The following is a 13,861-nucleotide window of genomic DNA, read 5'->3' on the forward strand; positions in this document are numbered from 1 at the left end:
CTCCTGTTCTGTCGTGAAACCATCCTCATCCAGATCAAAAAGCATAAAAGACATTTGCAGGATCTTTTCAGTGTCAGCAGGATTGCATAGGACAATCAGGACCTATCACATACTCTCTGAAATTTATGCTGTCATCCTTATTCCTGTCAAAACGGACAAAAGATTGTCTCGAGTGTCCTGTAATTAGGAGTTTTAAGTAATTTGAGAATTCTTCAATTTCTGTCTTCCCTCCTTTTGCGGCAACTGAGATTGCAGCATATTCATCCAAATGCTGATGGATATTAACCCAATCTAATTTCAATTTCTGGCTAAGTTTTGTAAATTCCACCAAACCAGCTTCCATGAGTAGTTGAAGGTTACCTGTGGTAATCATCAATCTGCAGTCTTCAGAAGTATGGTCTGTCACAGGCACCCCGGGGGGCATTTGCCATGTTGATCCTCACTGTATTGGCAGAAAGGATGGGTCTTTTTTTTTTCCTCCGTCAATTAGGATGTAAACAGACATGAACTCTACTTCTTCCCTGATGAAGAGTTTACTCAGGGTCCAGCGACCAGACACATGCGATGGGGTACACCCTCTTTTTAGGAAAACCAGGATCTGTGGCTACTTTGTTTTAGATGTCACTAGCTTCAGGATTTCACCCCGGGTAGTCTTCCTGGAATTGCGGTCCTCTCTAGTTACAAGCACCGGCTGTGGTGATAGCCATGGGATCTGTGTGTTTTGACTTACAGACCGCCAAGGGTAACCCTGTCCCAACACACATGACGGCGCCACAGAAAGTGGAGCGTGATGCCGTACGGAGATAGGGGCTTCGTCTCCAGACGCCCCTGCACTTTAACCTGGAACCGAGCTACAAAGAAAGTCACCTGAAACAAGCATCTGAGGGCTCTTTTCACAAATTTTCTTCTCCAACTCTTGGCAGGCTTGGCTGGGTGAGCAGAACAGCCTGTGGTAGACAGCACAACCACAGGCCAGGGGATGGTGATGCAGGCAGGACACGTGCACAGGCACCCAGCACGGTGCCCGTGAAGATGATGCAGGCCCAGCGCCATGCACTGATGTGCTTTTGCTGCACCAAGGGGTTGGCCATCGCTGGCAGGAACAAGGACTTGCTCTTCCCCAGGTGAAGGAGGACTCCCACACCTCCAACTCCCAGTTCGGGGGACCACTGGGCCATGAGGCTGACTCTTCAGCAATCTCAAGACATAGGTAGCTGGGATAGGGGGTCGACCCAAAGAGCCAACTCCTTCCAAGTGGTGCTCTTTCTATTCACACATAACTAGAACTTAGAGGCAGTTGTATATTAATAAGAAATGATGTATTACCTTTAAAAGTTGAAAAATTAAAAATGGTAAATGTTGCAGTAGGAGAATTAGAATCGTATCAATAATATACTTTGTTGCTTTTTGTAAATATCTTCCTTTTGATATATATGCTTAATAAATTATTTTCATATATATAGCAATTTCTGACACTTATATTGAGCATATAGTATATAGCTACTAGGGATATATTAAATATATGAATATTTATGACAATTTTTAAATTTAAATGCCATTATTATTACAGTTCACTTCCTGCGAGATGCTTTGGCAGCTGGTAAATCAAATTTATTTTCTCTCCCTACAAATTGATTTCTACAGAGACAGTAATATCCCTTTATGCTAAAAGGTTTAACTGATGGCACTCTCTAGCCTTTGTATCTGTTACAGACACTCTTCCACATCCATTGAGAATTAGAATATACCATTATCATAAGCCAGAATCAGCCGTGGTGTGATTGATTCACATACTTAACATTAGTCCACATGCACCAGTCAGCATTCCAAACTGACGTAAGTAACACCAAAAAAACCTTAAGATCACCTTTGTCAGTAACAGTTTTTCATTAAAATAAGTCAGGATTAATTCATCAGTTCATTGCATCAATACACACAGTCAACAGACTCTGTCCCTTCCTTTTATTGCTATACTTTGGAAATGATCAAGAGGGATGCATAATCAAAGCTGTGTGAACCTCTGTACTTTGTAGCATTTGCAACTCTGACAGTGCTGTATGGAATATTCCTGTGTTTGCTAATTGCTTATTTAAATTCCTTTTCTCAGAATTAAAAGTCAAATTGAAGGTTTCTGAGAGATGTTTCTATTTCTTGCAGCACACCAGGATAGCAATAAACAGGAAGAGCAGTGTGGACACTGGAACCAGTTAAACAGACATAATCACAGTGTAAAGATTATGGGCTTTACACCTGATGCCTCTAGGTCAGATCCTGGTTCCAACACTCAACACTGTGGGCATTGGCCAACCTCATTTTCACATCTGTAAACTGGTGATACTCCCTACCTTGCAATGTTGTTATGAGGCAAAGTATAATATACATAAAAAATGGGCTTTTATTAGTAAACACAAGCTGCTAGGTACAATGATAAGAATTCTTAGGGATATTCCCCTTTCTTCTGTCACTGTCAGAACTATATTAGTGAAGGAAACATTCCTTCGGCCAAAGAAACACAGTTGTAGTTTCTAAGGAGCCATGATTTGGCAATGTTATTGGAGTCTCCCTTGCCAAGGAGAGCAACCCAAGAGAATGAGTAACCCCTTGAGGTGGTATTGCTCTCAATTCTGTAACTCTTTCCACTCTTATTCGTATACGCACTACTATTCTTAAACCCTGTTTAACTGCATTCTGTGTATACTTTTTAAGGGAAAGTTCTATATGACCATGTCATCTTTCCTTTATCGTTCTCCCACAGTGCTTAGCAGTGCATCAGATACATTATTTATCTATTAAGCAAATATTTGAGTTCCTACAATGAGCCAGACCCTTTTGCTAGGTGCTGGGTATAAGTCAGTTAATAAAACAATAAAAAGTCTCTGCCCTGTGGAGCTTAGACTCTAGAGCACAGGGGAAGTATGGTATTCGATTCTTGTTGCACTGAGTGGGGCAAAAGGACATTTTGATGCTTTTCCTAAATCTCTGACCAACTTAGCTGGAGAACTGAGGTAAGTAATCTAATAATGGATACGCTTCCCTATTTTGCATTGTTAAAAAAAACACATGTATATATGAGAATCTTCACATTATCTCTTGTTAATCTTCCCAGTATAAGTAGTACTTATGACATATTTTAAGAGTGCATATTCATCTAGTCATATCTGGCTTCAAACCAATTAATACACTATATATCCAAGAGATTTGAAAATAGAATTTTTAATGGTTAAAAATAGTTAAAAGAACTTTTAACCAATAAAATAAAAATTTATACCATTGCAGATTTGCCTTTCAATATGGCTAAACTTTAACATGCATATGTAAAAGGCACTATATGTTAACAGGGTAAAAAACACAAGAAACCAAAACTGAGCCTTTCCCCAACTTCCTTTCTGTACAAGTGTATACATTTTAAGGAAGGTGTTTTTCTGTGTGAAATACAACAGAAGAAAATCAACATTATGTTACAAATTCATACACATTCTCAGATTTTTTTCAGTAACATTTGTCAGGGTACTTATTTATAATAAAGCATGTTAAAACAATTTTTCCTAGTGAAGGTTAAAGAAGTTGATGAACAATTTTAAAAAATCACTTAGACATTTTATTACAGACCCCTCATACAAGATATAGAAAGTCAATCTTTTTTTCTTGTTTCTTCTTTCAGAAATGTCCAGATCAATTTGTTCACTATGTCAGGTTGTTCCTGTTGAAGCCAATGGCTGGCTTCTGACAAAATAATTAGCCTGAAATAGTTTTTAACATAAGTCTTTGTGACTTCAGCCATCTCAACCTCCATAAATGTGTCTTTCTCTCCCCACAGCAGCAGTGTCGGAGTGGTCACCACGTGATGTTTGAGCGGCAGGCAGCTATAAAAACAAAACATATGGGCTTCAGATTCATTTTGAAAGTTAAAACACTTTTTTCATAATGTTCACTTAAGGCACACATTCTCAGAGGGGGATATATCATCACCAAAGATGAAAATGGGTTCTTGTGAGAGTGAAAAAACATCTTAGTCTCTCTCTGTATAAACTATAGATATATATGCATTACATAAGCAGATATTACAATTTCATGGAGTGGGGGCAACTAGGGGAAATGTCTACAAAGGCTCCTTAGAGACGTGATGGTGAAAAAATGGTTGAGAAATACTGCTTTAGACAATTGATCTACACAATGAAATATTCAAAAAGCTATTCAAGAAAGAGCCCAATAAAATTTTTAATCAGATGAGGCTAGCAAAATTTATGAGACCTATAAATTAAATATGAAATTCATCACTATGAGGAATAATTTGCTTTAAAAGGATACTAGAATTTCTCAATGGTGTGATGAAAGAGAGGTTTAAACAGTGTTATTGTTTAACTATACTTTAAATTGTTTGTTTGATAACCTAATGTATTTTGCATGAAAATTGGAACTGGAAAGTCAGAAAATATATGTTGACTGAGATTTAATATTACATAATGCTATATTTTGTAAGAAGAATCTTTTTAAAGCAAAGTTTTATTGTATATTTTCTTAAATACAGAAAAGTATAAAAAATAATATCATGCATAATTCCATCACTAAAAGATAATTTTTGTCATTTTCTATGCATATATTTAAAGCCATATGATAAATACAATGCAATAAATATACACAATATACATATGCAAATTTCACATTAAATTGTAACTTTAAAACATTCTCATTTCATAAAGTTTTTCAAAAATAACTGTAAAAGATACTATTTTATGGCATAATAATTCATAAACAACTTGACTCTTCTCTTATAATTGAATATTTAGATCACCCTGTTGTTTTAAGTGATAATATCATGATCATTCTGTGGACAAATCTTTGTTGGCATTTCAGATCATTCCTTTGGGTAGCCCTGAAAGAGGAATTTCTGAAGGAACCAGTATACATATTTTTAAAGCTTTGACACCTTCTGCTACACTATTTTTCAGAAAGGTGGGATGGTATTAATCACACTCCTATTGATAACAAAGGAATGAACATCTAAGTAGACATTCTCCAGTACTGACTTACATTTTCTCTACTTATCAAAAAGTTTGACTTGTGGCTACTTGGGGTTGCTCGGTGCTGCTGGAATGTGCAGGACCCCAAGGACTTACCTTTTGCCTCCCATGCTAGTCGTTATTATTTGGTTGTAATGCTCCTAAAAATTCTTTGTGAATGGCTAAACTGATAGAAAAATATATTCTATACTTAATTATTAAGACATGAATTACTATAAAAACTTGCAAGCCACTTAAATTCTAGAGCTCATAAAATGTTCAACGATAAAACATTTTTAACAATTGTCTGCATATTTAACAATATCTGAGCATGTTATAATTGAATCAGTAAGATGAGAGTTTAAAAAGGCTATTAGTTAAAAAACAAAGAGAAACATAAATTCCTCACCAGATCAAATTGAAATTAAAAGGGAAGGGTTTCCAGAAAACTAAAAGAAACACATATTCTCTGGTCCTGTGATTTCAAATTGCTAAATTTCACATGAAATATAAGTTACATGTAAAACAATGTATGTATAGTTTGGTGGCTACAGTTAACAATACTGTATTGCATATTTGAAAGTTGCTAAGAGAGAAGGTCTTAAAAGTTCTCATCACAAGAAAACTAAATTTTATAACTGTGTATGGTGATTAATATTAACTACTTATTTGGTAATCATTTTGCAATATACAGAAATACCAAATCATTTTGTTATATACCAAAAACTAATATAATGTAATGTCAGTTATACCTCAATAAAAATAAGCAGTAAAATAAAACAAGGTAAAACGTTAAATATTTTAATAAAGTAGCATTTAATATGTTAAACTAAAGAACATATTGGGAAACATGATAAAAATTTCTGACTAACAATGATTGATCTTAGTAAGTATAAAAACAATTTGAAAGACCTATAAAACTGTAACAAGTAGTAACAATTATTGCTATATATTATTAATCACTTAACCTGTAAAAATGTATTTTAACATATTTCTTTAAAATTAGTCTGAACTTAACATTACTCCTCCAAAGTCTGAGTAATCAGCTGATTTGTTAGTATTGAGGCAGTATTTTCCAGAGTGTTACATACTCCATCATTACTTCTGTGTGTGGAAATACTTATCTTGATTAAAAAGAAAATGTAGAAAATAGTAACACCCACCACTCAGCCCAAGAAATCAAACACTGAAAATATAATTACATCTTTCTGCTTACCTTTCCTTGAAACCATTTCTTTTCTTCATCTCATCCTAAGGCAGTGGTTCTCAGAGTGTGATCACCAGACTAACACCAACAGCATCAACTGTGACCTTGTCAGAAATGCCAGTTCTTGGGCCCCATCCCAGATCACTGAATCAGAAATTCTAAAGGTGGGGTTGAGCCATGCATGATTTAACATGCCCTCTAGGAGATCCTGATACGAGCTAGAGTGAGGAATCACTGCCTTAGGAGTAATGACTACCTTGAATTTGGTTCTTAACAATCCCCACAAATATTTTTGAACTTATATGTGTTAGGATATCTCTACCCCATTCCTTTGGTTCCTTAAGGAGAGATTTTCTTTAAACCTTCCTGGATCTTCATCCTACCTTTGATTGGTGAGTGACAGTTGCTGGTTTGGGGTTCTGGGCTAGATGGTTTGATCAAATAATATGTCCTCAGAGTAAAAGATTTAATTTCTTTCTCCTTCCCTTTCTACCTGATTGGTTAGAGGCAGTGACCTGAGAGGCAGGGGAAGTCTAGTTTGCTGCGCAAACTTTCCTACAGGCAAACTGCTCTAAAGTCTGTACTGGCAGTAGGGAGTTAGCAAGACCTTTTCAGTTCTCATATTAAGCCATAGCCTTCAACCTATCCTTGGTCAGTAATGAAGGGGATATTTTGGTTTTCATCTATTGACTCATTTGATTTCTCAACTAGTTCAGAAATTGGGCAGGAAAAGAAGGTGCTATTTGTCAGATCCCCCACATACAGTACATATGTTTCTGTAAACAATATCTGGCAGTGTTTTTGCATTTTTAAAACTTTATGAAATAGTATATTGCACATATCCTTCTACAACTTGCTTTTGTGCCCCAATGTTATACTTTTAAGATTTATTTGCTGATGATACAGGTAATTCTTCATTTTCACTCTCATGTGAAATTCCATCATATTATTGTACCACAATTGATCCATTCTCCAGTTAATGAGTATTTAAAATTTTCCAATTATTTTGATAATTCAAATAATATTGAACTCATTCCTGTACATGACCACTTGTATACATGTGGAAGAGTTTCCTTACAGTATATCGCAGAAACAGAACTGCCTCCTCAGAGAGTATGCACATCTTCAGCTTTACTTGGTATCGTCAAGTTGTTTTCCAAACTGATTGTGGGCTTCACAAGCAGCATATAAGAGTTCACTTTGCTCCACATCATTGCCAACACTTGTTCTCAAAAGTTTAATTTTTTCCCAATCAAATGAGTGTGAAACACTCTTCGTTGACCTGATGTGGTGGAGAGTGCTCTCCCCAAACTTCTTCCCTTCCACTATAGTGATAGAAAATCCAATTTGTAGCTGGACAAAGGGCTACCCAGAATAATGACTGACAACGTTGCCAGGCTTCTCGCAGCAAAGTGAGGATACATGGTTTTATCAGCAGTAATGTGTGCAATTTCTAACTTGTGCCCAATTGACCCCCCTCCTCACTTGTCCCACTTTCTACTGATTAAAATACAGATCTGGTGGTAAACCCTCTTGGACCACACAGACAAGGGCAACACCTAGGAATGGCAGAAGAACAAGACAGAAAGTGCCTGTCTCTGCCAAAGACTGATGTAACAACTTTGATAATTTCATGGAGCACAGCCTAGACTTTCACTTGTGAGAGAAATAAATTTCCTTTTTTTAATGCCACTATTGCTTTAGCTCTCTATCACAAGCAGTAAAAACTATGTTCTATATCTGACTACCAGTAAGGTTGAGCATATTTTATGTTACTGAGCATTAGATTCCTCTTCTGTGAATTATCTTTTATTGTCTTTTACCCTTTTTTTGATTGGGCTTCCTTTCTCTTACTGCTTGGAGGCATTCTTTATAAACTCTAGATATTAATTCATTATTTATTATATATTTCAAATAACATCCCTGTTTGAGGCTGCTTCATTATTTTATAATATCTTTTGATATATAGATCTTTTAAATTTTAATGTGGTCAAATTAATCAGTCTCCTTCATAATTTGAGCTGTTTGTGTCTTATTAAAGAAATCTTTACTACTTGAGGTCATGAATGTTTTCTCTTAATATTATCTTTTTGAAAAAATTTACTTACTGATTTTTTAGAGAAAGGAAGGAGGGGAAAGAGAGAGAAGTACTGATTAGTTGTTTCACTTACTGATGCATTCATTGGTGATTCTTTTGTGTGTCTTGACAGGGAATCAAACCTGCACCTTGGTGTATTGGGATGATACTCTAACCAACTGAGCCACTCAGACAGGGCTCTGAGATTATCTTCTAAACATTTAAAATTTTGCTTACCATATTCAGTTATTTTATTTTATTTTATTTTATTTTATTTTATTTTTGTTTGGTAAATGGGATCTAATTTCATTTTAATCTATATGGATATCCAATTATTTCAACAAAATGTATTGAATCCTTTCACCACTGGCTTAAAATTCTCTCTGTTACACCAAATTTCCACATACATGGTTCCATTTTTGGGCTTTCTTCTCTGTTCCACTAGTCAATTTGTCTATCTCCAAGTCAATACCTCATTATAAGTCTTATATCTAACAGGGCTAGTTATTCTCCTATTTTCTTTAAAATTATGTTGGACATTTTCAATCTTATGATTTCCCATACAATCAGCTTGTCAAGCTTCATGACAAACTGTAGTTTTGATCAAAATTGCATTAAATTTATAGATTTGAGAGAAATCAAGAACTTTATGATATTGAAGTTTTTCACTCATGAACATGATAAACTGGGGCTAATTTTCAGTAGTTTACACCAGCAAGTCTGTATCAACTATTAAAATATTAAAATACTTCTCTACTTGTTAGTAAACACCATTGCCCTGAGCCTATGTTCTTTACTGCTTCCAATAAATTTTGATAATCCATAAAGGTTACCTTTTTTAGTCATTCCTATGGATATAATATTTTTATTGTTATGTAAGCATATCAGTTTTTAAAATATATTTTCTAACTGATGGTTTATAAAATCATAATTTTTATATATTAAACTTATGTACATCAACTTTGCTGAACTATTTTTGTTTTAATAATTTTTCTATTGATTCTCCATTTTTCTAGATATATAACCACATTGTCTATAAAATATCATGGCTTTGTTTCTTCCTTTCCCAATGCTTACACTTTTTCAGTTTCTTTTTTTCTTATCCTATGTGCTGGCTAAGACTTCCAATACTGTGGTGAACAGAAGCAGTCATAGCAGCCAAGTCTATCATTACCATATTCTCCCATGTATAATGTGCACCCACATTTTTGGCCCATACTTTCAGGAAAAAATCTTTTGATTTAATTTTTTAATTCAATGTTTTAGTTATTTATATTTAGAAACAAAACTGATTATCATATTCCAGGATATTATTTTGCATACAGATGTCATTATTGTTTTCTAGAGTTACACTTTTAGTGCATAAGCACAAATAAATGAATTAAAAACACTTGTATAGATATGGAATTAGTACTACCCATGTATAACCTGCATCCTTACTTTTCCCTCAAAAATTTGTGCAAAAAAGTGCACATTATACACAGCAAGATACAGTAGTCTTTATTTTTAAAGGGAATGCTTTTAGTGTGTTTCATCACACAGTAGGATATTTGCTACAGGTTTGTGGTACACAGAGGTTCCCTTCTGCATTGTTGTCACAATGAAACCACAAGATGATAAATAGAGAGACTAACAGATCCAGAGTTTATCAAGTTTAATGGCAAAGGAAAAGGAAACTTACAAAGATGGTTTTATAAAGCAGGAGATATGTTTTTGTCTTAGAGAGAGGTAGGACTTCCCAGATCTGCCAGTTTCCCATGGAAATACAGCTATGGACAATGCCATAAAGTATTTTGCCCTTTTAATGGAGGTTTAAAAAAAAAAATCTCCATTTGTCTTCTTGTTCTTGACTCCTAAAATACCTTTTTAATGTGCCTAGCAGCTCTCCAGGAGCAAATAAGCACTGCAAAATACCTTCAATATCTAATTTTTTTTCTTGGACAATTGAGTAAAACTAAGGTCAATTTCCCAGAAATATCCCTTCAGGAGACTCAAGTTTACCTGGCCTATCTGAGGTCCACTCTTAAATCCTCTATTTCTAGATTTCTAAGAGTTGTGGCATGAGTGTCTATCCTTTACCAAATGCTTTTCTATATTTAAATGATCATATTTTCTACTCATTCATTAAATCTGTTAATGTGGTGAATTAAATTAATCCTTTATTTATTAATGTGGTGAATTAAATTAATGGCTACTTAATGCTAAATTTGGTTTAATTTGATACATGCTGGATTCAGTTTCAATTTATGGATCTATATTTATAATTTAATTTGACCAATAATTTTCCTGTTTTATACAATCTTTGTCTTGTTTTGGTATAAAAGTTATACCAGTCTTATAAAACTGAAGCCTATACTTTCTTTTTACAATATCTGAAAGAGTTCTCTTAAGAATGGGCTTTTCTGTGGTAGAACTTACCTGTTAAACCATCCAGGCCTATCTGTGTGGCTGTGTATTTGTATGTGCGTATGTTTTTCTAGACAAATAGCTTTAAATTAATAAACCAATTTCTTTAATGGCTATGTCCATTCAGGTTTTCTAATTTTTCTTGAGTCAGTTTTGGGTGTTATGTTTTTCTTAAAAACAGCTCATTTTATCAAAGTTCTCAAATTTGTTTACCTTAATTTTATATTTTAATGTCTGTTATGTTTGTAGTTAGGCTTACTTTATATCTCCTAATATTGTTTATTTGTGCCATTTTTTTACCAATATTGCCAAAAATTTACCTGTGTTAATAGTATTCAAAATATCTGTTTTTGGCTTCTTTGATTTTTCTCTACTGTATTTTTTAAATTGTATTAACTTCTGCTTTTTATCAAATTTAAATTATCTCTTTCTAATTTATTATATTTATACGTTGCTTTTCTATCTTCTTGAATTGGACTCTTAGCTCACTAATTTCAGAACATAATCTGTATGATACTGACCCTTTTTGATTGGTTAAGATTTGCTTTCTGGTCCAGTATTTAATCAATCTTTGTAAACATTTGTATGTCCTTAAATATATTGAGTATGCCCCATTTGTTGGGTACAGGACTCTAGAATTGTTCATCAGATCAAAGGTCTGATGGAGTTGTTCAAATTTTCTATACCCTTATTACCTTATTTCTGTTTGAGTAATTCAGTGAGAGGTAGACTAAAATATCCAATAGTAATTGTGGACTTTTATTTTTCCTTGTAGGTCTACCAGTTTTTGCTTCATTACTTGATGCTTTGTTATACATTTATACTTATTCATCTTTTTTGCAGGCTAGGTCCCATTGCTAGTCCAGTTCCTAGTTTATTTTGGCTCCTTAGGTTCCAATTTTGAAAAGTCTTTGATGAGGCTATAATCCTGGGGAACCCTAGTGTAATAAATAAGGGTGATTTTCACATCTGAATATAATACAGTATACTTTATTTATAATAATTATATATTGTAGAACCCTGTTTTAAGTGATGTACTTGATCTTGATTACCCTACATAAAGAAAAGTTGGAGGGAATCAGTTGAACTTGGAGAAATTCTGATATTACCTTCACCTGGCTAGATTTAACTTATAACAATCCAAGCAAAAACTGTCTTCACTTTTATAGAAAATTGTGAGTTTTGACCTTCACAGGCCTGCTTTTTTACCCCCTTTCCATGCTAATTAACAGGATTCTAGAGCTTATTCTTGGGAATGCAGGTCCTCCTAACGAACAAATTGTTAGTAAAAGAACCTCAGCGAGATGAAAATAATTTCCCTCCTTCCTGAGAGCTGCTTAAAACATATGGTTTTGCACCGCAAAGCTAGCTCTGATAAAGGGATAAACTGAGAACGTTTAAAAACTACCATTCCTGTCTCCTGTCCAAATTTAGACTTACATGAAAATGTGTCATTCTATTTTTCACTCATACTTGTCTTTACAAATGTTATTTGTAAACAACAACAACAACAACAAAACAGAACATGGACTTCAGACAGTGTTGCTATAGCCTATAAAATGTCACTGTCTGTAGACATAGACATAGACACAGACATAGAAATAGATATAGATAGATACAGATACAGATATAGACATAGACACAGAGATATATAGACATAGACAGATATAGATACAGATACATAGACATAGACACAGATATAGATACAGACATAGATATACAAGTCTTGTTGTTTGTCAAAAAAGAAAGTTTGGATTTTCCTTTTCTCCCCTCATATAATCTCATGACTCCCCTTGAATTTTATATTCAAAGACTTTGAGAGATTTATTTAAAATAGCAAGTGCTATTTTTTCCATACACTTACTTTCAACTGTGTGTGCCCTTATGCTTTAATTGTGACTAAATCCAAATGCTATTTTCTGTTTTTTAACTGGCAAGTTTAATACATTAATATTTATTAAGCATACTGATATATTAAAATTGTTGTTGTCATCTAATTTTTGCTTTCTATTTATCTCACTTGGATTCCTTCTTCTCCTTTCTTGCTTTTTTTAATTGATAGTTTTCTTGTCCTCTTCTATGAGTTTGAAAATAATATATCCTATTTCTATTATTTTATTTTGTCAGAAAAAATTATTAGTATATATGATATATATGAATGACTTCTAATTATGTACCTATAATTCTATCCTTCATGTCAAATATAACCTTTCTTTTATATTTTTCACTTCTTTATCTCTCTAAGCTACATTTTAGGTAATTTTTGGAAGATCTACCTTCCAACTCATAATTCTGTTTAGTTTGTCTGATCTGCTATTTAACTCACCTATGGAATTTTAGATTTCAATAACTGTATTTTTCATTTCTAGAAGTTCTTATGATCCTTTTTCAAATCTTTCTGGTTTGTCTTGATATTATCTTATTTTTTCTCATATTTTTTATTCTTCCATGTATTTAATGATTCAAATATGCTTTGTAGTCTCTGTTAGTTCTATTATTTGAAATTTGTAGGAGTCTGCTGCAATTAGATTCTGACTCATTAATGGTGTGCTGGTATCTTGGGTAATTTGGATTATGAACTAATCTTCAGGGAACTTTATCTTGGGGAAGAGAGGGAGTCTGAGTTGAGATGTATCTTCAAGAAAGGCTTTTTGCATGTTTGTTTGTTTCTGCCAGGCTTCTTACAGAACATTACTAACTTAAGACCATTTGTTAAAATATAGTTTTCCCCAAGAATTCCAATATTATGGAGGTAGCATAAATTCAATCTCCTAAACCTTTTTAAGGCAGGCTGTAGATTCCAATTCTTTTTTAAAATAATATATTCTACTGATTATGCTATTACACTTGTCCCATTTTCCTCCTTTTATTGTCCTCCCTGCACACCCCCTCCTACCCACATCCCCCATCCCCAAAGTTCATGTCCATGGGTCATACATATAAGTTCTTTGGCTTCTACATTTCCTATACCATTCTTAACCTCTCCCTGTCTATTTTCTACCTACCTTTTATGCTACTTATTCTCTGTACCTTTTCCCCCTCTCTCCCCCTCCCGCTCTCCTGTTGAGAGATCTCCTCCATGTGATCTCCATTTCTGTGATTCCGTTCCTATTCTAGTTGTTTGCTTAGTTTGTTTTTCATTTTGGTTTGGGTGTGTGTTAATAACTGTGA

General features: G+C 34.0%; 1 protein-coding gene across 2 annotated transcripts in view; it reads right to left on the reverse strand.

Annotated features, from left to right (window-relative positions):
* Nucleotides 1–3,197: 3,197 nt before the first annotated feature.
* The window catches only part of EPHX4 (epoxide hydrolase 4), a 39,405-nt gene continuing 28,741 nt past the window's right edge, over nt 3,198–13,861 (reverse strand). For both annotated transcript variants that reach the window (XM_045847131.1, XM_045847130.1), the window contains exon 7: nt 3,198–3,863. In XM_045847131.1, the coding sequence (XP_045703087.1) occupies nt 3,632–3,863 (232 nt within the window). In that variant the 3' untranslated portion in view covers nt 3,198–3,631. The remainder of the gene's footprint in view (nt 3,864–13,861) is intronic.

This window comes from Phyllostomus hastatus, unplaced genomic scaffold (genome assembly GCF_019186645.2).
Source record: "Phyllostomus hastatus isolate PE091 unplaced genomic scaffold, TTU_PhHast_1.1 phas_contig_524, whole genome shotgun sequence".
NCBI classification, from domain to species: domain Eukaryota; kingdom Metazoa; phylum Chordata; class Mammalia; order Chiroptera; family Phyllostomidae; genus Phyllostomus; species Phyllostomus hastatus.